Here is a 25,101-nt window from a genome sequence, read left to right as displayed (position 1 = left end):
CTGTGATCAACTTGTCCCTCCACAAAGCTGGACCATTAGTACCTGTGACCTTTCCAAAGCACAAAACAGATTAACCTGGTTACATAAAAGTTACAGCTACCAGATTTCCTCGAGATTCACCCCGGCTTCCATGTCTCACTTCTAAAACCATTAATCATGAATCCCTTCCCACTTCGTACTACTCCCCCTCTTCTGCCTATAACTGTTCAGGGCCAAGAAGAATATGTGGTTCGGCAGATTCTAGACTCCCATCGGGTCTAAGGAAAACTACAGTAACTAATTAACTGGGATAGTCACAGCCCAGACAAACGTTCATGGGAACCTGCAGAACATCGCCATGCCCCAAACTGCCTGTGTGCCTTCCATCACACTTACCCTGAGAAACCAGGCCCTGAGGTTCCTAGACAGCACCCCTGAGTGGGGTCTATTGTCAAGAATCCGGGCCTGCAGCAGAACTAATCTCCCAGGCAGTCTCATCAGTTCAGCCAGCCTTCAGCAGGCTGCCCAACTGGTTGCAGCAGCCAGCAGCAGCTCACTGGTTTCTCATTGCTCATGCCCATCCCTGTGACTGCTCTTGCATTGTCTTGTACTTATACTTTTTATTTTACTAAGAAGAGCATGTGTGTTATTGAACATAATTTAGGATTATTAATTTAAACTAAGGTTTGGATTTTATGATTGTGTAATCATCTTCTCCTTTTGTGCCAAAGACCTGTCAGGAATGGTCTAGTTATTACTTAGTCCTACCTTGAGTGCAGCGGACTGGACTAGATGACCTATTGAGGTCCTCTCCAGTCCTCTACAATATGTGAAATGGGTTATTTAAATTTCCTGATTTTCTCTCTACAGGTGGTTTATAGGAGATTGGTCAGAATGCAGTAAGACCTGTGATGGAGGAATACGTACACGAACAGTTCTCTGTATCAGAAAGATTGGACCGTCTGAGGAGGAGACACTGGACAATATTAACTGTTTAACACACCGGCCTATTGAAAAAGAACCCTGTAACAATCAGTCTTGTCCACCACAGTGGGTTGCCTTGGACTGGTCAGAAGTAAGGATATTTCACACAGATTAACATTTTTAATTCATTGGCAATGGGCAAATTATGAGTTCCTCCCACTGAATGTAAATACATTTTTATTGCTGCTTGTCATCTGTAAATCATGATCTAAAGGCAGAGGATTAATAAGAAATCAGTAGCTGTCTGATTTAGAACATTAAACATGTTTAAAATTACATTAAAGTCTTTAATTTTTCCCTACTGTCATCATGTAACCAATAGGGCATGTTGTTTAGCCAATAAAGGCTAAAACCAGTGCTGCTGCACAATAATTTGTTGGCATGGGGCAGCTTCCTGGTTCAGCAAAGTCATAAACTGAGAAAGGGGATTTTAGTTTCCAGAGGCTTCCTTACAGGCGTATGGCTTAAAAAAGGATATGATGATTTTTGGAGCACTTAGGTATAAAAAACTACAAGAAATGCCATGTTTGTCCTCAAGTAACCCAGCAAGCATACATAAATAAGTACCACAGAAAGGTGATGTGAAAGCTGGAACTAAGACTTGCATCTCCAGTATTCCTAGGAGAGGCTAGTATACCTTTATTAATAGGCAGTGTCCGTTAGTGTATGAACCAAGATCTAAGCTCAATTTATGCTGATTCAATCCTATTGAATTCAAAGGATGTGCACCCGTACAACTGAGAACAGAAATTGATTCCATTGCCCTAGTTCTGAGCTGAATTCAGACTTTGCAGAGCACTACTAGGGCAAGGTGGCAAAGATGGTTGTGTACCTCCTTTGCAACTCCTAGTTTCCAGGGTGGGATCCCCATCTTATATTAGAGCAGCCTCAGGGCTGTTTTAAGTTATGGCACACCTGCCTTCAGCTCCAAGGGACTGTTCCAGCATCTGTAAATAGGCAAAGCACAGCAGTCACACACACCCCCCCATATGCTGGGGGCCATGTTGAAGTTGCATAGAACAGTGCCATCAGCTCCACACCATATACAGATGATGTACATCACTTCCTGTCATAAACTGTTGATGCAGGATGCTGTGAGATGCTGTGGCTCTGCTTTCATTGATGGCCTAATTTCAGAGCGATGCTATCCCTCTCTATAGTTTGTATTTCAGCTTGTAAAGAATTGTGGTGTGTTTTGGGATGTTAAGTGATGTATAATGTCTGATAATTATTGATATGAACATTGAAAACAATTTTCTCCACTCGTGAAAACTACCACTAACTTATGGGGGGAGGAGGGAAACTCAACCAAATCTGCCTAGCTTAAAAATTATTTTTTTCATCATTTTGCCGACATAGAATTTTATTATCTCTACTGTAGTTGGCAAGCATTCGTTCAGTTCCATAGGGGATCTTCCATTAAGTGTGTGATTGTTTTTTTAACTAGGAGCAGAAAAATATTTTTAAAATTTACAGGGTTTTTTTTCTAAAAGCTTTGGATCATCATTAGCCCTTTATGCTGATGCTATTGCTTGGACTCCTGAGGTTCCATTTTTTGTTACAAGTTTCCATCATTCATTTGGGCAATACAAAGATGGGCCAGCCACAGAGTTCAGATCTTGACCCGTCTCTGGTTTTATTGTCTTAAAAGAATGGCCCTTTTTCCCAGAGTATTTTCCTAAGACGGTGTCTGGTTTATATCCTTATTATGTGTCAGAAAGCAGTTCCCTACAGTAACATCTCTATGTACAGAGCAGGGCCTTAGAACCCCCCCCCTGGATTGTGGAGTGAGTTTTTAAAAGGTGCCAGGAGGCAGACTGTCAATGTCATCCCTTATGTACTATGTCCCCTCTCTTCTCTACTTGCCTATTCCCTGCAATTCAAGCTGGTTTTAGAAGTGGAGTGGCAAAGCCAGGGCAAGTGGGGGTTTGGAAGCAATCCCTACTTGGTCACCCACTTCCTGAGAGAGAAGAAGGCACAGAGCATCCCACCCCATTAACAGTTAATCCAAGGCTTGGAGGAATAGTTTGGAGAAGAAAGAGGATGAGTAGGAAGAAAGAGATGAGTGGAGGAGAAAAAGAGGAAGGATGATTGGAGGAGGGAGTAAATGAGGAGATAGAGACACAAAAACCTTTTATACTCCATTTATGTGGTGTTGATTAGATTGTAAACCCTTTGGGACCAGGAATCATCTTTCTATTGTGTATATATCACAATACAAATAAATAATAATAATATCCCCATGATAAACTGTAGAGCCTTGTAGCACATTGCATTTATTATGCATCTTTGACTCCTTCACGTGCATTCTGCTTACTAAACAATCTCCCCTGGGACTGCTGATGTTCCAACTCTGTGAGCAGCTACACGAGTTTTATGGCTCTGTGGCAGGGCAGAGGTAAACCTTGTGAATGCCCTGCTAAAAGGGACTGGCCGCACCCTGCTTCATGGCAGGGTAGCCAGATACGGGGGCCCAGGCACTCAGTAGGGGGCCCAGCTGCAGGCCCTAAAGAGGGCTGGCCCAGAAGAATAGGCTGAGCCAAATGGAGACAGCTGTGCTGAGTACTGGGACGATTATATAAGCCCTGAGAAAAGCTCAGTCAGGCCTTGCCTGGTAGGGGACAGGAAGGCTGCATTTCTGCCTCTGTACCAACTGAAGGAAGGCTCAAGGGCAAGAAGACCCTGGGAAGGGTTTGTAGGGGGATAGTGGTTGGGGGAATTGGGGGCTAATGAGAGCACTGTAAGTAAAGACATGAAGGTGAATCAGCACAGGAGGGCGTTGAGACTCTTTATTTGACCAGCATAAGCGCAGGGTGCAGCTGTGAGGGAGCGGAAGCCTGAGCAGACCCTGTGACAGGCTCCCATATATAAATTTCTGTACAGTCTGTGTAGGATATCTTGGAACAGAAATTTCCTCATCCATAATAGGTTTAGAGACTGTTAAATCAGAAATCTTGGTGGTTGTTCTGACAAGATTCTGAGCAAATAAGAACATATTTCTATTCGTACATTTCTGCTTAGAGTAGCTTGGCGGTATGTCTCAACTATTAAGAACTTTTTTAGTATAATGAGACAGTGCTTATTTTTCTATCCAGTGTTTCCTAGAAAAAACTTATTGTATATTAAAAATAAATACTTATTTCATGTAGCATATAATACTTTTTTTTTACTAAGGGTAGCATGAAAATGATGTATCTTGTAATAGAAAGCAGCAGCAGCAATGTCCACTCCTGCTTCCATTTAAGTCAAAGCTTGTCATCTTTTGGAATGTGAAGTCTCTTCTTCAGCTTTTGATGTTGTACTAAAAGCAACTAACACACTTGCTCCAATGCTGACCCTCTCTGAACACAAACTAAGCAATTGCAGCATTCATTCATATGCTAACGTGCTTGTTGAGCATCAGATAAGCACGGAGTTGTACTTCATCTCTGATGAAAACTGATATTTGGAAATAGGTCCTTTAGAGAAAAGGAACAGTAGATTCAGGCTTCTTTTGGGTCAGTTGAGTTAAAGTATCTGTGCAATATAACTAAGTTGAGAAATTAATTGTTGTCCTAAAGCTTTTTTACCCTTTTAAGAATCATACATACAAGCAGTGGTAATGGAAAGCCAGGAATATTCTACAAAATACAATGTGTAAATGTAGAAAGAGATAATGAAAGAAAATAAATAAATATAGGGTGATGGGGTAATGTAAGAGTGTAGGGAATGGTGTGCTAAAACTAACAAGTAGCTTGTGGCAGCACAGGTTAATTAGTCATTCTTTAGTGACAGGGTGACAGTTTGCCATGCCAATTTCCATATGCCTTGAAATGGTTGAGTTTTGGCTGCATTACCTTTCCTGTAGTCAGTAATGATTATATTTGAAGTATCTCAAAGTAATAAAATCAAAACAAAAATTGCTCTAAGGATTCCTTGGGAGGATCCTTATCAGACATTTTAGACAAGCATTTCTTCCTTTGCATTCATATTACCATTAGTCATGCTTGCCTCCATTTGGTAAGTGAGTTAAAAATTCTGAAAGCACGCAGTAATGGGAAACTTTATTCCCTGTTTGTTTGTGTGGGCATTTTATCTTTCATTTGCTTTGGTGACATAGAGCTTGTCTACACTGGCAATTTACAGTGCTGCAACTTCTTGCTCAGGGGTGTGAAAAAACACCGCCCTGAGCTGTAAAGCACCAGTGTAGACAGTGCACCAGTGCTGAGAGCCACCCTCCCAGGACTGGGAGCTATGCCCCTCGTGGAGGTGGTTTTTTAAGAGTGCTGGGAGAGCTCTCTCCCAGCACTCTGCTGAGACTACACAAGCCACGTTAAAGCGCTGCCAGTGTAGATTAGCCCATCTTCTTTTTGTTGAATTCTAGTGATGCCTTTGGTTTTTGGTGATTCAGTGATTTTGGTGATTCAGTGATTTTGGTGATTGTAGGCAACTTAATTATTATTTCCTTACTTCATTGCTGGGGACAGGGTGTAGTTCATCTTATTTAGTGTAATTTTGGCTGTCTCTCCATATGAAGTTTTCTTTCTGAAGGAGGTTTTTGTCTCTTGGTCCCCGTAGCTACAACAGCATATTTCTCAGATAGGGGCTTACATCTTTTCCCTCTGGCGTTTGCCATATGCTGCGTTGTTTGGATGTAGAATTTCTTTGGTGTTTCACCTGTGAATTTTGCTCAGAGTTCCCAGGTGGTATGGTAGTATGTATTGCAGTTGCTTATACCAGAAAGGGAATTCCAATCTTGTGACAGATTTAGGTTATTCTTTGTACAGGCCCTGTGTAACATCAGAAACTGATTCCCATCTAAATATCTTACTAGTGAATTTGTAGGAAAGAGATGCACATGCAATTCTGAAACTGCTTCCCTGTCAAAATCTCCTACTTGAATGATGAAGGGAAATAGGTATCAGGAACTTCACTGGGTGGAATTTTAAAGTTCTTCTGTGGTCTTTTGTCTCTTTCCCCTTGGTACCTGTTTCCCTATCTTCTTCCCAGTTTGATGCTCTGCTAGGGTTAGTAACGGGTAATGGAGAGTAGCAAAACAAGGGAGGAGGAAGGGAGAGAGAATAATGAGAAGGAAGAGAAGAGCATGGAGGACTTCAGACCTGCCTGCATTCAAGTTCCTGCTTCATTACCTCGTTGCTATCAGAGCCAGCAAAGCAGCTAAACACCAAAGGAAAAAGGAGGGGCACTATCTAGGGGAAAAGAGTAACAACTTGAAGAAAGGGAGGAAAGTTCCTACCTGGTCCAAGAATCTCATTTCTACACACCCCACTAATGCACTCGCCTTTACATACATTGAAAATTTTCTTGTGAGGTGTTCTAGTATGTCACCCTCCATCCTTTGTATTTTATTAGTCTATATGGGATGTAGAGAGAGGTTTTTACTGGTTGTGCTGAGAGTTATGTGCTAGTGGATTCCACATTAATCTCTGAAATGCAGTCTCAGATTTATTTTATGAATACTGATGTACTTGGTATACGTCGCTCACATATTGTACTGCAACACATTCCTAATTTTCAATAAGGTAGGAAGGAAATAAATGATAAGAAGGAAAATCTGTTAGAAAATGGTGATGAAGAAAATCAATCGCCAGCCATCTCATTTATAAAGACGTCTGTATCTGTGAGGATTTTCAGTATCCATCACTGTAGAATCTGAGTGCAAATCTCATTTATACTTTGAGGGTCTCATCCATACTATGGATAGACAGGGGACATCTTGGATCTTGTGGAAATTGTGATGATAATTTGGTACAAGTGAACCTGAGTATACACGTTAAAAATATTTCTGAAATGTTACTGTCTTTTCAAATTGTAACTATAAATTTCTTTACATATTTTTCCAGTGCACTCCAAAGTGTGGTCCAGGATTCAAACATCGGATTGTTCTGTGCAAAAGCAGTGACCTTTCAAAAACATTTCCAGCTGCACAATGCCAAGAGGAAAGCAAGCCTCCAGTCCGCATCCGCTGTAGCTTAGGCCGATGCCCTCCTCCGCGCTGGGTTACTGGAGACTGGGGACAGGTAAAATAACAGACCATATAACTATCTTCTACCTTTTCTTGCTATTAATATCCATCAGCACTTTCTAAAAAGGAAGATATTTTGTTCTTAGAAATGAGCAAGGGATGCCTCAGGTGACATCCCCTTTTGTCTGATTGGAATGTTACACAGGGTGATGGTGCCCACATCTAGGTACCTTCTGATATCTGTCTGTTGGCTTATATAAAATGAGTAACTAGTCTCCATCCAATTGCTAATGGAAAAGTGTTGGTGGGGGAAAATAATCCCAACTCTGTAATTAGCACTGATTTTCACACCTGTTCACATTCCTACAGAAGAAGTAAAAAAAAAAAAAACTGAATGGGAGTAGAGATTGAATTAATGCATATAGGAGAGGTAACATGGTCTACTAGCGAAGTAACCTTTGTTCTAGTCCCACTTCTGTCACTGCCTTCTTGTGAGACCTTGGACAAGTCACTTAAATTATCATTACCTCAGTTTCCCTTTGACAGGGTCGAACTAGATGGCTACAGGAGAGTGATAGAAGGCAGATATATTAGCCCCAGGTTAAATAGGTCCCTTTTCCCTGGGTAAGGTAACAGGGAAGGTTCCAGAACAATCAGGAACCTTCTGGAGACAATTAAGACTGACAGAACACCTGCAGCCAATCAAGAAGCTGCTAGAATCAATTAAGGCAGGCTAATCAGGGCACCTGGGTTTAAAAAGGAGCTCACTTCAGTTTGTGGTGCGTGTGTGAACAGCTGGGAGCAAGAGGCACTAGGAGCTGAGAGTGAGAACGCATACTATTGGAGGACTGAGGAGTACAAGCATCATCAGACACCAGGAGGAAGGTCCTATGGTGAGGATAAAGAAGGTGTTGGGAGGAGGCCATGGGGAAGTAGCCCAGGGAGTTGCAGCTGTTGCACAGCTGTTCCAGGAGGACTTCAAACAGCTGCATACCACAGGGCCCTGGGCTGGAACCCAGAGTAGAGGGCGGGCCCGGGTTCCCCCCAAACCTTCCAACTCCTGGTCAGACACAGGAGGAGTTGACCTAGACTGTGGGTTCATGAAAATGGCCAAACTGAGGGCTGCTGTGAAGCTCCAAGGTGAGCAAATCTGCCAATAAGCGCAAGACCCACCAAGGTAGAGGAGGAACTTTGTCACACCGTGTTCAAAATATGTACCTACTGTTAAGAAGTTATTGGAGAATTTTGATTAAAAGGTCCTATCAACATACAAAGTATTATTTGTTATTGTTACTCTTTCTTTCCTAGAGATGGTTCTTCCAGACAAGGTTTCAGCCATGTTTGGTGGAGGTGGCAGTGCGGTGAAACTTGTGCTGCTTCTGCCTGTGCTATCTCTTCTCTGGGTCAAGGATATCATGTATAATTTCAAAACAGAAGCAGTAAGGTTCATGCCAGAGAAAATTCATGGTCTCTTTTTAGGAATCTGTCAAAATATTGCCATTTGCTTGTTTCAGGCTTATAAATATCCACAAGCTCACAGTTTAGGATTCTGCATGCCAATTTCCACCAGTGCAATACATGAAAAATGTTTGACATAATTCCTGGAGAAATATACATGTAGGAACCCATATATGAAGTGAGCTATTAAAACTAATATGAATAGAAATGTTTTTCAGAATTTTCTTGTTCTATTTAAAACGTTTAAAAATATTCTTCTGTCATTTTGTGACCTTCAGAATACCTGCATGTGTTAATGCTTGTGAGCCAGAATGTGAAACAGACTAGAAACAAAAATGATACTGGCCACAGTGAACTAATTTAACAGTGGAAATTTTACGAATAATTTTTGATCCCAACTATCCAGAGCTGGTGAACGTTAAAGCAGTTAAAAGTTTGAAATTCAGTGAGCATTACAATGAATGTTGTCTAGTGACTAGAGCATGAAATTGGGAATTAGAACTTCTGAGTTTAAATCTGAATTTGCCAGTAGTTGACTATGGGAAGGTGTGCATTATCCCTTTTCCTCTGTGCTTCAGTTTACTCTCATGTAAAAAGGCTAGAGTGTTCAGGGGTGTACAGCAATGTTGCAAGGCATAATTTAATAAATATTTTTAAAGTACATTGAATGCCTTAGTTGAAAGGCACAGTAGAAGTAGTATTACACTGACAATAAGGTGTACAAGTGCAGCATTAATAAACTATGGATTTTGAAAAACATTTTAAATGTTTTATACAGAGGCGTGCTTACCTATAGTTTAGGATTGGTTTGCGTTATAGCATAGGCAGAATGGCATTGACAGTTCAGGCAATGACTATACCTTGATCATACTATATAGAGAGCTACATGCTTTCTCTTTGATCAAGATTTAGCAATCTAAAGTATGATTTATGGCATGTTATTAAGAAAGAGCTTGAAACTGTAGTTCCATCAGTAGTTTACTCTTCTTGTGAGTTGATCCACTGATTTCAGCTGGAGTACTCAGGGAACAACTGTTTGCCATATTGGGCCCTAAGTAATAGATTAAGGCTCTATCTTATGCTGACATGCATGTTATCAGTGCAGGTGCATATTTCTCTTAAATTGATGTAAATCAGTTAAGCCATTGTTTAGTTATAGAGCAGCAAAACATGTTTTGGAATGGCCAAAGCATTTCCATTTGAAAAGAACTATTGGTTATACCTCCCCCACCCTAAAATGCATGGAATCAACTCAGTTATAACAGTTATTCGTGCAAATGATACACCTCTTGTTTCAGGGCTTCTGTGGGCAATAGTGCAGAGCCAGTATCAACTCTGTGCCTATTAGGAAGAAACCTGTTGTTGGAATATATGCAGGTGGGGGGGTCCTTATTGCTGAGATGAATACTTTGACCCTAATCAGTAGTTCCCATGGTGTCCCATATTGCTGTTTAAAATAATCTAAAACAACAAATAGAATATCACATAGGAGACAAACTTGAAGGTTTCTGTCCATCATTAAATCCTTGAAGGGACACTGTCAGCTACTATTTTTGTTCATTAGTCTGCATTTTCCATTAATTATGCCCTAGTGGAAGCTTGAAAATAAAATACGTATTTTAGAATGGGAGCAGACTATGCTGGGAACTCTTTACTGTGTTCACTTTGCAGTCTCCAGCTATTCTTCCTTACGTGGGAAGGGTATTGGTAGGTTGTGAAGTGAGCAAGGCTAAAGCTTCTGTACGTCTGGGGAATCAATGAGAAAAGGAAACTCCAGCTGTATGCATGCATGGAGTATGAGTCCTCTTTCCCTCTGGCAGCATGGCTACTTCAATCAGAGCCAGCCTTACGGGAAATAGCACCCTGAGTGAACTTGCATTTTGGTGCTCCTTGCCCCAAAATCCTTGCCCGATGGGTTCCCCACCCTCCCTTCACCCCTAACCCCTTCGCTGTGGCCGCTTAACCCCCTAATCCCTGCACTCCCCTCCTGCACCCACATAGTAAAAACTGACCTGGATGCAGTGACTGAGCAGCTGGCATTGGTGCTCACTTCCGCCACTGGACTGCTCTGCTGCGTGCACCTCTGGGGGCTGTGAAGTGGTGGAGAGCAAGGAGCGAGGTCAGGGCTCCCTGCATCCAGGTCACTGTCCCCACCTGGGCTGCTTAAGGAGAGGTCAGAAGAGCAGCAGCAGCTCCTAATGCTCACCTCACAGCACAGGTGGGGAAAGTGACCTGGATGCAGGGAGCCCTGGGGTGGGGGGGTTATACTGAGGTGGGGAGGGATGGGGGGGGGGTGTGCGTGCACACCAGAGGGTTTGTCTGAGTTCTCTGCTGCCAGACAAACAGCAGCTACACTGTGCGGATTTAGCGGCACAGCTGTGTCACTAAAAGCCTCTTAGTGTAGCCATAGCCTGAGTGTATGAGTGCGCTGTCTCTAAGAAAATACTCAGGGTCAGGCAACTGAAGGCTTGTTCAGACATTAGCTGCTGGCAGCTGCTCTGGACCTAAAGAGACAGCAGCACACACACATTCCCCCTGTCCCATCACCCCAGCTCAGTGGAGATTGGGTACACTGATAGGAGAGGGACACCCCGACATCTGCTTCACCCTCCCTCCCTCCCTCACACAGCGCAGACAGGAGGACACAGGAGCAGTGGCCGCCTCACACAGCAGTGGAGCAGGGAGGAAGAGGGACACCTATGCTCCAGAGGAGTCACCTGGCTCGGCTTTTCATCCAAATGCTCCCTTGCAGCTCGGGTCCCTCCCCTGCAGCTCCAAATGCTGCTGCTCCGCCTCTGCCAGCCTAGCTGGCTCTTGGCAGGTCAGGTAGGAATCAGGCAAACCCTGCGCATGGTGCCCCCTTCGGTGGGCCCACCCAGCTTTGACTTCAATCATGCTTCCAGTGTATGGTCTCACCGCATTTGTGTCCTATTTGTGCCCTTTAAAAAGGTGAGCTAGATCACTGTATTTTTATCTATTTTGCTCATTTTATTTTTATTTATTCACTATGCTTCTCAGAAGCAGGCAACATAAAGGCTATTGGTTTTATGCAGGGATTGGAAAATGCTGTTTTCTGTTAGTTTTGAAATCTTGAGGAATACCTCCATATTTCTATCCCCAGTGACCGAGGTCTCCTAAGGAAACTAGCAGGGATATTCAAATTCTTGTTCCCTTTGTATTTTTTTCTGTGATCTGAGGTAAAGTCATTAAATTCAGAGATTGTCTTAGGGCTTGTTTATATGAACACTTAATTTGCAGCAAGCTTCTTATTAGCCTGCTGCACACTAAATATTCCCTAGTGTGCTTTAATCCACCCCACTTTGAAATGGTAGTGAAAGGTAGATTTACACCACAGCTTGCTGTGCAGTAAGTGTTTGTATGGACAAGCCATTAGTATTCATATAGACCAAACCTAAGGTAAACCAGAATCTCAGACTCTGCTCTGGGTTGATTCAGGGAACTAGTATTGCATTGTTCATCTCCTTTGTCAGCCAGATGCTTGGGTCTACTGTTAGAAATGCAAAATCCTAAACTGTTTATGAGTGCCCTTTGCTGTATTAGCCAAAGGAGGTGTTGAGAAATGCTGTATATGCTATCCTTGCCCAATGTTTTTTCTAACCACTACATGTCCATGGAATAATCTGTTCTGGAACACACATCCTCAAGGGCTTTATTTTTTCCATTTTATGTCTATGCCATCCCTGTTCACTCTTCTGCTATCTTGTTTATATTTTAAACTTTGACCAAACTTGTTATCCTGATTTCTCTCTTGTCCTTAGTGTTCTGCACAATGTGGTCTGGGACAACAAATGCGAACAGTGCAGTGTCTCTCATATACTGGACAAGCATCCAGTGAGTGTCCAGAAACAGTTAGACCTCCATCAATGCAACAGTGTGAAAGCAAATGTGACAGTACTCCCATTTCCAACACAGAAGGTGAGTTTGGCTTCTTAATATATTTCATCCCTAAAAAGATTAGAGGTGGATGACTAATTCATGAATAATGTATTTAATGATTTTTTTGCCCAATCACTGAATATTTATCTACAAATATTTTTTCATTAGCCAGCCAGCTCTAATCTGGAGACCACTGTGCAAATACAAATGATGACGGCTGTATGATATTTGTATTTGCACAGTGGTCTCCAGATTAGAGCTGGCTGGCTAATGAAAAAATATTTGTAGATAAATATTCAGTGATTGGGCAAAAAAATCATTAAATACATTATTCATGAATTAGCCAGCCAGCTCTAATCTGGAGACCACTGTGCAAATACAAATATCATACAGCCGTCATCATTAAAGAGGCAACATTTACCAGCAGTTACCATTGAGATATCACTCTTTTTTTCTCCTCTGTGTGTGTAAGAACTGAGGTACTGCAGCTACCACCATGTGGCAACTGTTTAGCGAAAACCATTGCACTTACATTGCGGTTTCAGCAAGGCATTTCTACTCTTCATGATCCCACATGACCACCAAAGTGCACTGGCCTTGGCCCATTTTACTTTTTAATGCATTTTCTATGTATTTTTCCTATTATGTTTGGTAACATTTGCTTTCAAGGGCAAGCTCTTTGGGGCAGAGATCATAGTGAAAGTCCCGGCCCTAGTAAAGTCCATGAGAGTTTTGCCATTGACTTTGCAATACATCAAGACATTCATGGTTTTAAAAACAATGTCTTTACAAATTTTAAATCAGACAAACTTATAAATTATTTTGACCACACACTATAAAAACAATGTCCTGGACTGCTACACCACCTCATTCCCGCAATTTGTACATAGCAATATCATGGATGAACTAACAGTATACACATTTTGTTCCAGAAATGTTTGTGTCTCTTGATTTATGTACTAGTGGGATCTTCTAATACATACAGAGTCTCCATATATTCAAGGAACCATCAGAGTTTGTGTATGTAGGATACCAATGAAAGCATTAGCAAAACTGATGATGGCTCTCGTAGCCTGAGAGCCTAGTGGTAGAATTTTGTAACTACCTACCTCTTGCAATAAGATATTTGAGATTTTAAGCAATCAGTCCTAGAATACATAGCAAGGCAGAAAGAGTGGAAAGTATACTCCCTATCCATTGAATACCACTCACCCAACAACATTAACCAAGTGGTGACACCATGAGGGAAAAAATGAAAATATCTAGTGGGCCTTAAAAAATAGGTTTAATGTAACCTGGGACCACTTGGCATCACTATGGGTCAGAGCTAAGATTGCATGCATTCCTTAACTGTTTCCATACATTCACCTGTTTGCTGTTCTTGTTTGTTAACTTTAACTGTGCGTTTCCTTTGTTTATAATGCTTGTTTTGGCATATTTACATGGCTATAATGATTTTTACCCTAATTTGGTCGTATGTACTCGCAACCTTAACTTCATTTTAACATTTTTTGTCTGGGAAGGGGCAGGGCTGGTAGCACCACCTATTAAGGGTACCCAACACTCTTTTTTTTTCCCCATAAGACCCTGATTTTATGTGCTTATAACTGTGCCAAACTTTAACTGATTGGGCTAAAATTTTGCCTCCTGGGTTTCTTCCTCAGGCTGAATTGGTTTTGAAATTTTCAGCCAAAGCAGTTCAGCCATTTGCATGAATGAGGCTAGGGAACAATACATTTAGTCCATGGAAACTAAATATTTGGTAAGTACTAGCACTCCCATGCTTTAGAGTAGGGACTTGAAATTTGGCAGGGGGTAGCCTAGGTCAGGGATGTTCCTATTTAGTTATGATGAAAATCTGCTCAAATTTCACCAAATCATAAAATGTTTAAAAATTGTAGTTTGCACATGCTCAATAGAAACATCTTTGATTTTAGCAGCTAAATTTCCCAAAGAGTCCATCAGCCTGGAACTGGGCAGAACTTTCCATTTAATTAAAGCTCTGGGTTGCAGCAGGTTGTGCCAGGTTTGAGTCCAGGCACCTGAACTGAGAGCAGGGTGCCTGTCTCTCATGCATTCAGTGGCCCCAGGAAGTGTGTAGGAGGAGGTGGCTAGATTCAAATGCAGAGGCGATAAGAATTAGACCTGGAGGTGGGGCAGAAGTGTACATTGGGACAGGACCAGAGAGGGGGTCAGAAGTTTGGAGTGGAAGCTGGCAGGTAAGAGGAGGGAAACAGAGCTGGGATGGTGGGGGAGACAGAGACTATCTAGACAAGGAGACTGGGACTAGCAGCCAGGGAGGGAAACAGGTAGGGATTGGGAGCCAGTAGGTGGAAGGAGGAGATTAAGACCGGGTGAAGAGCTGGGGGAAAACACTCTCTGGGCAAGTAAACTGGGACTGAGAACCAGTGGGGTAAGGAGGAGGTAGGGGAGATAGATTTGATGAAGAGCCAGGGTGCAGGGGGGAGAACCAGGACTGTGTAAGAAGAAACTGGGACAAGGACCCAGGGGAAGGTGGATACTGAAATTAGTTGAGGAGCCCAGGGAGGAAGATTGAGACTGGGAGCCACTGGAAAAACAGGCAGGAAGGGGGGGAAAGAGATAAATTGGATGAGGAACCAGGAGAGGGAGACCAGGACTGGCTGGACAAAGAGATGGGGTCTGAGGTGAGAAGCCTAAGGAGTGGAGACAGTTTTCACCTAGAAAGTCAATGGGGCCGAGACAAAAAACCAAGGGTGGGGAAGAAAGAGGATTGGGATGGGGCTGGTTGGAGGGAATGGAGCAGAAGAGTCTGTGCTCCAATAGAGAACACACCTTTTCAGGGCCTGGATGTGACCCAAAGTTCCTGAGATTCACCATTCCTTTGCTGTCCGCAGATATCTGAAACCCACTGGCAAAGTGTCTCATCCCTTCTAGTACTGGTCCACATAGAGGATGTGGATCTACTATCTCTATCAGTTACTCCATTAGCTCAAGTGACAGAGGATTGCACAGTGGACCTAAAGGTTTCTTCAGATCCCTACTTAACTCTCCTTTGCTGTTATGCCTACAAAAATCGTGACTGTGGTTAGGCTGCTGGCATGCTGGGACCTCTGACTATAATCCTGACATTGCTACCTTGTACTCCCCAGTCAGGCTGTCTGAATCCATCTGTCTCTTGTCTTATACTGAGATTTTAAGCTCTGAGGCAGGAACTGTCTTTGTTCTGTGTTTGTATAGCACCTAGCACAATGGGATCCTGGTCCATGACTGGGGCTCATAGATGCGATGATACAAATAATGATTGGGTTCCACCTTGATGATCCATGTGGCTGTCAATATGATGCCACATGGTGGAATTTGTTTGTTCAGTTGGTTTTTTTTAAAAACCTAGGGAAAAAACCACACCAAAAATAGGTGAAAGGAACGTTAAGTTTGCAAAGTCAAGCATTTGAAAGTTAAGAAATGCCAGAATCTTGTAATTGAAGACTCTATCATCCATATGCACAAGGAGCTGAATTAAGATTGCATGTCCAGCCTTAACTTTGGCATTTCATAACTTTAGTGCTTGACTTTGCAACCTTATTATCTTTTAACATAATTTTTGTGTAATATGAAATACAACATAATATTGTTTACTGGTATTTTCTGATGAAATTGAATAGTTAGAAATCTATTGTCTTATTAGAGTTTACCATCATAATATTGTCCTGTATTCTACCTTTTAATGCAGAAGGCACAAATTTAGACTCAAGTCTTTCCTATTTTGGATTTGGTTTTTAACTATAACTGCAACCGTGCTTGCATTTACCCTAATACTTGCATAAAGATACAAGATTGCTAATAGCTGCTATATCAGATCAGGTTGGCTCCATAAATTCAAAATTAACATGAAAACTAGTCAGATTTCAGTGAGATAAGTGAAGCAATGTAATGTGAAGTTTAGATGCGCATTCTATTCCATCTTTTAGAACTTATTTCTAATGAAAGCTTATAATCTGATGTTGATTGAAAGTATCTTCATAAGACTTTCCCTTTATCTTGATATTTAATTCCAATTCAGATATTACACCTGTTCTTGGCTGTCTATCAATTAAGACAGCAGTATAAAATAAATCCTGCACTTTTACAGGCCAAGAGGTAACTATTTGCTGCAAAGAAATTGTCTTTTGTCCAGAGGAAGCAATGTAAAAGTCTTTATTAATGGGTATGATTTATTCCCTACTTATCACCTCTTAATTTCCAGACAAAAAGGTCATGCAATTTAGTACCACAGTGATTGCCAAGAAAATATCATGTTTTAGGAAAAATAAAGAAGAGGAAGGGATGGTATAAATTCTTCTAATGAAGACAGTTCTTTCTAATTTTTATCTTAACAGTTTTAAAAGTTACATTGCCACTAAGGGTCACATTTTTGCCCTTGGCTCACAATGAAGATATTCATTGGAGGTTGGTGACATATGAAAGTGGTTAGGGAAGATGGCTAAAGATGCCGTTAGTGTCTATTTATATTACCTAGTATAGATCATAATGTATATTGATTCCAACAAAGGTAAGCAGTGCCTACTGTGCCGCCTCAAAGTTATTAGGAATACATACATGTGTGATCACAATTTGCCCCTAAATTATGAATCATTAAAGATCCAAAATTTCAAAAATAGGCAACTAGATTTTGACTGCAAAACTACTGGTTTTTCCTCTGAATTTATCAGGAGATTACAAATCTGTATGTATAAGCATCTGATATCTATAGTTAAATACTAAATATATGCTTAGACTGTATTGTCTCAGAATAATCTGTACATACCATACATTTTCTGTGTATGGGCCTTAAACAAAATCCTCTTAAATATAATGAGGTGAAGTTTCTTGAATTAGATGAAAAGGCCCCTGTCCATTTAGTCTACGTGACCAGATTGCTTGTGTTATAATGTCACCCTTGAAGTAAATGATCAGGCAAAGTCTTAACATGGTGGTGGTGACGGAAAGCTTTTAGGATTTCAAGAATTTACTAATCCTAAAGATCATAACTAATCTGAGGCTTTTATGAAATAAAAGCCTTTCTTCTTATGAAGATCAACCACTTTCCATTCATCTAACATGAGACTAAGCTAAGCAGACAATTCCAGCTGCTCTTAGTGAGGCTACTTAAAATTATTTCATTTCTAAACAAGCAAAAAAATTGAGTTGTTATACATTTGGTACAAAGCTGAAGTCAAAATGAATGTTAGTCTACATAACCAGAATGGAACCAGATTGCTAGCATGTAAAATTCAAAAGCTTGTAGAAGAGTTTTTAAACTAAGGGCTGGAGGAAAACTGACAAGTGCAGAGTACCATCAGGTTCAGACAGGTAGACATATCCTGTTGGGGAGGATTTATTAAAGGGGATAGTCTATATCCTACTAAAGAGGAAAAGACAGAAATTGATAAAATTAGAGGTAGGTACTGAAGAGAAATCAAACTAAAAAGAGTCCCATTCAATTACATCACATAAAGTCAGACAACTAAATACTGACCATTTGTATAAGTGCTTGTATACAAATGCTAGAAGTTTAAGTAATAAGATGGGTGAACTTGTGTGCCTGGTATTAAATAAGGATATTGAAATAGGCATAGCAGAAACTTGATGGAACAATGATAGTCAATGGGACACAGTAATAGCAAGGTATAAAATATCTCAGTATGTTGTGCTGGTGGGGGAATGACACGATGTGAAAGAAAGCAGAGTCAAATATAGTAAAAATGCGAATAAATCAAACAGTACCATAGAATCTCTATGGATAGAAATTCCATGCTTGAATAATAAGAGTGTAGCAGTAGGAGTATACCACCTATCACCTGACCATCATGTCTTTCTAATATCCTGGGACTGACATGGCTACAACTACACTGCATACAGGATGGTGAAATGCTCAGGGAGATTAGGGGGGCTACAAAAAACAGAAAACCCAGTAATGGGGGATTTCAACTATTCCCATAGTGAATGGGTAAATGTCACCTCAGGAGTGGTGGCAGAGTTAAAATTTCTAGACATCATTAATGACTGCTTCTTGAAGCACTCAGTCCTGGAACCTACAAAGGGAGTGACCACTCTTGATTTAGTCCTAGGTGGAGCACAGGATCTCGTCCAAGCAGTGAATGTAGCTGAACTGCTTGGTAATAGAAACCATAATGTCAAATTTAATACGTGTAGGAGGAAAATTACCAAATAAATTCACTATAGTAGCATTTAATTTCAAAAAGGAGGACTACACAAAAGTGGGAAAGGTAGTTAAACAGAAATTAAAAGGAACTGTCACAAGAGTGAAATGCCTGCAAGCAACATAGAAACTCTGTAAAAACACCATAAGAACCTCAGAAAAAATTTATACCCCAAAGGGGGAAAAAAAAAAATCAGAGGAGTAAAATTTGCCACCAGGGCTTAAACAGAGTTAGAGGCAATTATAGGCAAAAAGACATCCTTCAAAAATTGGAAGTCAAATCCTATTGAGGAAAATAAAGGCACATAAACTCTGGCAAGTCCACTGTAAAAGTATAATTCAGAAAGTTGAAAAAGAATTAAGAGCAACTAGCAAAAATACATAAACTAACAGCAAAAATTTTTAATTACATCAGGAGCAGGAAGCCTACCTAACAATCAGTGGGGATACTGCATGCTGGAGATATTAAAGAAGGTCTCCAGGAAGACAAAGCTGTTGTGGAGATTCTAAATGAATTCTTTTTATTGGTATTCATTGCAGAGGATGCAAGGGAGATTCCCACATCTGGGCCAGTCTTGTCAGATGACAAATCTGAGGAACTGTCCCAGATTGAGGTTTCAGTAGAGGTGGTTTTAGAACAAATTGAAAAACTGTAATAAGTCACCAAGACCAGATGGTATTCACCCAAGAGTTCTGAAGGAACTTAAATATGAAATTGTAGAACTACTAATTATGATATGTAGCTGTAGTGAGGCAGGACTCACCGGTGTGGCACCTCCTGCTGGTTGTCCAGGGAATTAGCTCTTCCAGGCTGGTGTCTCACCTGCCACTGGCCCCCATGCCCCTTTACCTTGGGGTGTTGCCCCCTGTCAGTACACCCACACCCTGGGTCTGCCTTCTCAGGGGAATCCCCCAACCTTCTATCCCCACCTCACCGGCTACTGCCAGTCAGCACCTAGCCCCCACTCACTGGGGCAGACTGCAGTCTGTAATGGCCACTCATCACAGGCAAGGGGGGTTTGGACCTGCTGCCTTTGCCTAAGCCCGGGCTGCACCTCTGCAACCCCTGTACCAACTCTGGCCTTGCACAAGGCCTGCAGCTTGGGGAGTTGCTAGGCTGGAGCTCCCCAGCTCCTTCTGCCCCAGCCCTTCTCCCTCCAAGGCTAGAGAGAGAGTCTGCCTGAGCACCTAGCCAGCAGCCCTTTTATAGGGCCAGCTGCAGCCTGATTGAGGCATGGCCCCAGCTCTGGCTGTCTCCCCAATCAGCCTAGCATATTGGCTCCCTGGGGCAGCCCTTTCCCAGGGCTATGTTAACCCCTTCAGGGCCAGAGCGGGTGACTACCCCGCTATAGTAGCCTATTGCTTAAATCAGTCTCTGTACCAGATGACTGGAGGATAGCTAATGTAATGCAATTTTTAATAAAAGGCTCCAGAGGAAATACTGGCAATTACAGGCTGGGAAGCCTAATTTCAGTACCAGGCAAATTGGTTGAAATTTATAGTAAAGAACAGAATTATCAGCTACATAGATAAACATGATATGTTGGGGAAGAGTCAACATGGCTTTTGTAAAGGGAAATCATGCCTCACCAATTTATTAGAATTTTTGAGGGTGTCAGCAAGCATGTGGACAAGAGAGATCCAGTTGTTATACTGTAGTTAAACTTTCAGAAAGTCTCTGACATGATTCAACACCCAAGGCTCTTAAGCAAGCTAAGCCATCATGGGATAAGAAGGAAGTTGCTCTCATGGATCACTAGCTGGTTAAAAGATAATAAAGGGTAAGAATAACTGGTCAGTTTTCACAACGGAGAGAGGTAAATAGCAAGGTCTCCCAAGGATGTGTACTGGGACCAGTGTTGTTCAACATATTCATAAATGATATGAAAAAAGGGTAAACAGCGAGGTGGCAAAGTTTTCAGATGATGCAAAATGACTCAAGATAGTGAAGTCCAAAGCTGAGTGTGAAGAGTTACAAAGGGATCTCACAAAACTGGGTTACTGGGCAACAAAACAGTATATGAATTGTCATGCTGAAAAGTGTAAAGTAATGCACATTGGAAAACATAATCTACATACAAAACTATGGGATGTACATTAACTGTTGCCACTCAAGAAAGAGATCTTGGAGGCATTGAAAACATCCACTCAGTATGCAGTGGCAGTCAAAAAGCTGACGGAATGTTAGGAACCATTAGTAAAGGATTAGACAGAAAATATCAGTATACCGCTATATAATTTCATGGAATACCTACATCTTGAATACTGCATGCAGTTCTGATCATCCCATCTCAAAAAAAATATGTCATCAGCTGTTGGCTGCATGTGTGTCCTTTCTGCGTGCTGCACTGGCTCTGGCCAGATAGCCCATACAGCAGTCTCCAATTGAACTGCCCTATAACCACAGACCCATTAGTAGTGAAGGCACCTGGCCAGGTTTATTGTTGATAAAGAACAGTCTTAGTATCCCGTGGACTCTACAGGACCACTAACACATGTATGCCTGTAAAAATGGATGCAGCTCATCAGTGGCGGGACTTTCCACTGCTCCTAAGCTGGCCAAAGACACTCCCTTTGAGATTCCATTTTGTACACCAATACAAATAAGATATGTATTGCCCCTCTGATCGGGTTAGTTGCCACCCATTACTTTGTACATATTGGTTCAATCAAAACATCTCTATCCATCACACTGTCATCCTGACTTTATCTTTAAAAAGGGTCAACAGGTTCCTTTTGTCTTTGGGAAATGTGTTTGTACCAACTTGGTATTGAGATGTTCTGGTACCACCCTTCTGGAATGTGTTTACACAAGTGTCCTGTGCATAGCACTTCTCAGGAATGTGTGTGTTTTTGCAATACCAGCCCTATTCTTGCCAAATTCTGTGAGCCTGCTCACAGCCTGCCTCTTGCTAACTTTGCTTTATATTAGCAAGGTTTGATCACTACGCTAGTTCAGACCTCACACCGGGCCTCTGATACAAGGGCTTATGTCTCAGGCGCTCTCTCTACTACAATTAGAATTGGAAAGAGTTCAGAGAAGGGCAACAAAAATGATTAGGGGCATGGAACGTCTTCCATATGAGGAGAGATTAAAAACACTCAGACTAGAGACAACTAAGGGGGGATATAATAGAGGTCTATAAAATCACAAATGGTGTAGAGGAAATGAAATAGGAAGTGTTATTTACCCCTTCATATAGTTAAGAACCAGGGGTCACACAATGAAATTAATAGGCAGCAGGTTTAAAATGAACATAAGGAAGTACTTCTTCACACAATGCACAGGCAACTGTGGAATTTGTTGCCAGGGCATGTTGGGAAGAGCAAAAAGTGTAATTGGGTTAAAAAAATGATTAGCTAAGTTCATGGAGGATAGGTCTCTCAATGGCTATTAGCAAAGATGGTCAGGGATGCAATGCCACACTTCAGGTGTTCCTAAACCTCTGATTGCCAGAAGCTGGGGCTGGACAAGAGGATGAATCACTCAAAATTGCCTTGTTCTGTTCATTCTCTCTGAAGCATCTGGCACTGGCCAGTGTCAGAAGATAGGGCACTGAGCTAGATGGACCACTGGTCTGACTCTGTCTGACCATTCTTATGGTCTGTTTGGTGTGTTTGTATATGGCAGCCTATGTCAAAGTCATCTTGATAAAGTTCAGAGGCATTTTTGTCTCGGAAAGTGTAACTGGTAGTACATGAAAGAGCAGAGTCAAGATTCTAGGGATATGAGAAAAAGAAAGCAATGATATTTCTTGTCACATTTAACATCTGCTTGAGCTCTTTGTTTCTGCAAACCCTTCATTGGAGAGTTAGCGCATAGTACGCCAGGTTTTGACAAATTGTCACTGATAAGGGTAACATTATATTTGCTGTTAGAAATGAATTACTGACAGCATATACCATGGCATTTGAAATATTATTCAGAATGATTTTATTTTCTAAGTACATATGGCAGCTGAATCCAGACTTTCAAGGTCACCTAAAACTCTACCTGAATGCCATTTTATCTTCTTTTAGTTTATGAGGTGCATCTTTGCAGTCTCAGTAGCTGAAGACACCATGTCATGTTGTATATATTGCTGTTGCGTAACACTTAATTTTATGGTATACTCTGATCTGGTCACAGAGTTCAGGAAAGGAGTGGTTAATATTTGTGGTTTACTGGTGATTAAGTAACAGTGGGTTCTGTGGATATCATTTCCACAAGGAATAAGAATGGCTCTGCTAAACCTCGTCCCTGTAACCACAATCCCATGTGGAAGAGGCTATTTCATCAATCACATATTTATTTCAAAACTGTTTTTTAAAACAATAGCTGTGAGAAGCTTCCAAAGTATTGTGCCCACCATCATCCAAATAGCCACTTGCTGAAATAGGCCAGTGTGTTTCCATAGAGAGGGTAAAGCAAAGAAAGGTGGAGTGGAGATTCTGGAAATATTATGAAGCCTTTGGGGCAAATCCTACTTGGTTAAAATGCATGCAACCCCACACCGAATCATTGAATCAGAGAAATGTAGGTTTGGAAGGCTACTCAAGAAGTCATCAAGTCCAGCCCCATGCTCTGAAGCAGGACCACGTAAACCTAGACCATTCCTGACAGCTGCTTGTCCAACCTTTTCTTAAAAACTTCTAATGAGGGTGATTCCACAAACTCCAATAAAGGAGGCGAGGCTTTTTGCCAAAGACCGGAGAAAAATTTATCTTACCCAAGTTTGTACATCACTCTGGGGCTTAGGCATCCGGACGCCTAGAGTGATGCAGCAGTGTGGATGTGCAGAGACAGAAACATAAGCAAGGAAACATCGGGATCTTTTACTGCAGAAATGTAGGTGCCAAGCAAGTCTAGGTAGCTACAGGTTTCAGTCACAGCTGACCAGGATTTTGTGAATACCAGTGCGGCCTGATTCTGGGATTTAAGCATCTAAAGTGGCAGTTAGGCATCTAACTCCTTTTGTGAATGTAGACCTGAGTAAGAAAAAGCCCTTATATGGCTGTGAGTTACAGGTATAGAAATGACTTGTCTCCCTGCAGAATATAAAGTGTTGATGCAAAAGAACAAAACCTACAGTAAAACTCTCAATGACATGCTGTGCTGTACAGTCAGTAAACTCACACTGCTAATATCTTTACTAATACTGTTCATTTTCCCAGTCACTGCTGGCAGTAATGCATGTTCTACTTCAGGGAATCTTATAAATGCACAGATGTGGTACCAAACAATGCAACCCAGGCTAGATTTTGGATAACCTTTCACTGATGACTAAAATAACTCCTGAGAAAGAAGCTAAAAAATATTACAGGAACAATTACTCATATTTCTTAGCTGTCTAAAGTGATCACTTATCCCAACAAATAGTAATTCTTTCAACACAAAGTGAGCATGCTTATAAATGTCTGAGAGAGAAGACCTGCAAATATTTGAATTACTTTTTAAAATATACTGTATCTGCTAAACTCCTAGTAGAAAGAACATTTACACAGAGAGCAAGGTGGATAGACAAAGCAGAAGCATGCTAAATCTCAGTAGCTTTCCTTTTGTACCTTTTTAATTTGTCTGTCTAATATGTTCCCTTTTATGCCCTCAATCATCAGAGTGCAAAGATGTGAACAAAGTGGCGTATTGCCCACTAGTGCTGAAGTTCAAGTTCTGCAGCCGAGCATACTTCAGACAGATGTGCTGTAAGACCTGCCAAGGACACTGACCCACAGAAAGCAAGAGAGAGTGCCTTGTTATATCATTGTGGAAATGTGTCCATCGAAGAGAGCCACACAGCGGAATGGGATTGAGGTCCTTGCAAATGCATTACCCTGTGGAAAACGTAACCACTGGTCAGCCCCAGCTGACAGGATTTCAATATTATTTTAACTTCTGTGAAGTGGGATTTATTCATCCAAAGTGCTGGACACAGTATAAGGAGGGCATGCCAAATTGGAAAGATCCACACAACACATATAGAATAGTTTACTGTGGAACATTTGTGTTCTTTTGACTAAATCCAATAGTCTGTTTACCTCCTTGGACCATTAAAGTAATTTTTATTATGGACTTAGCAATGACACTGAATCCATTTATATTTAAAACTGTTTAAAATGTAGCTGTTATGACTTGGTCTACTATTGAAGTAAAGAAGAATTAAACAATCTTAAGTCATAGCTTAAAATGTTAACTATTTTATCTCATTACACAGCATCACAATTTAAATTATAAAATGGGCTTGGAAATGTTATTTAAGGAGCAATTATAAATCTGAAGTAAAGAAAATTATATTTTTTCCTTCATTCCACCTAATTCCCTTAGGAGTAATCCATATTTGCTGAACACTGCTGTGAGCCATATATAAAGCTAAACTAAACAAAACAACCATGAGGAACTTAGTTTTAAGAGGTGCAACAGTTATTGCAGGTGTGCATGAAATACAAGTGTGCTAATAAATCTGTGCTACAGATATATAGCCATTTTGCCATTGTACAAGTGAAGCTGAGATGTCCACTAAAAGGGAAAAACATTTCAATACAATGGAGAAGCCAGATTTCAATTGTGGTGAAGACCAGAGTGCTGCGTACTTCACTAATGTATAGGCTTACATTTTATTACTCCAATTCACTTTTGTTTACATCACTAGCCACAGAGAGG

At 41.2% G+C, this 25,101-nt stretch overlaps 1 protein-coding gene across 1 annotated transcript in view; it reads left to right on the top strand.

Moving 5' to 3' along the window:
- The window catches only part of ADAMTS6 (ADAM metallopeptidase with thrombospondin type 1 motif 6), a 324,386-nt gene extending 299,869 nt beyond the window's left edge, over positions 1–24,517 (top strand). Inside the window, exons 22-25 of the mRNA XM_077816928.1 lie at positions 850–1,054; positions 6,807–6,983; positions 12,166–12,322; positions 24,060–24,517. Of these exons, the coding sequence (XP_077673054.1) occupies positions 850–1,054; positions 6,807–6,983; positions 12,166–12,322; positions 24,060–24,169 (649 nt within the window). The 3' untranslated portion in view covers positions 24,170–24,517. The remainder of the gene's footprint in view (positions 1–849; positions 1,055–6,806; positions 6,984–12,165; positions 12,323–24,059) is intronic.
- Positions 24,518–25,101: the final 584 nt, after the last annotated feature.

The sequence above is a fragment of the Eretmochelys imbricata genome, chromosome 5 (assembly GCF_965152235.1).
Source record: "Eretmochelys imbricata isolate rEreImb1 chromosome 5, rEreImb1.hap1, whole genome shotgun sequence".
In the NCBI taxonomy this organism is placed as follows: domain Eukaryota; kingdom Metazoa; phylum Chordata; order Testudines; family Cheloniidae; genus Eretmochelys; species Eretmochelys imbricata.
Note: the sequence above shows the minus strand (reverse complement) of the source record. Positions and strands in the feature narration are given on the sequence as shown.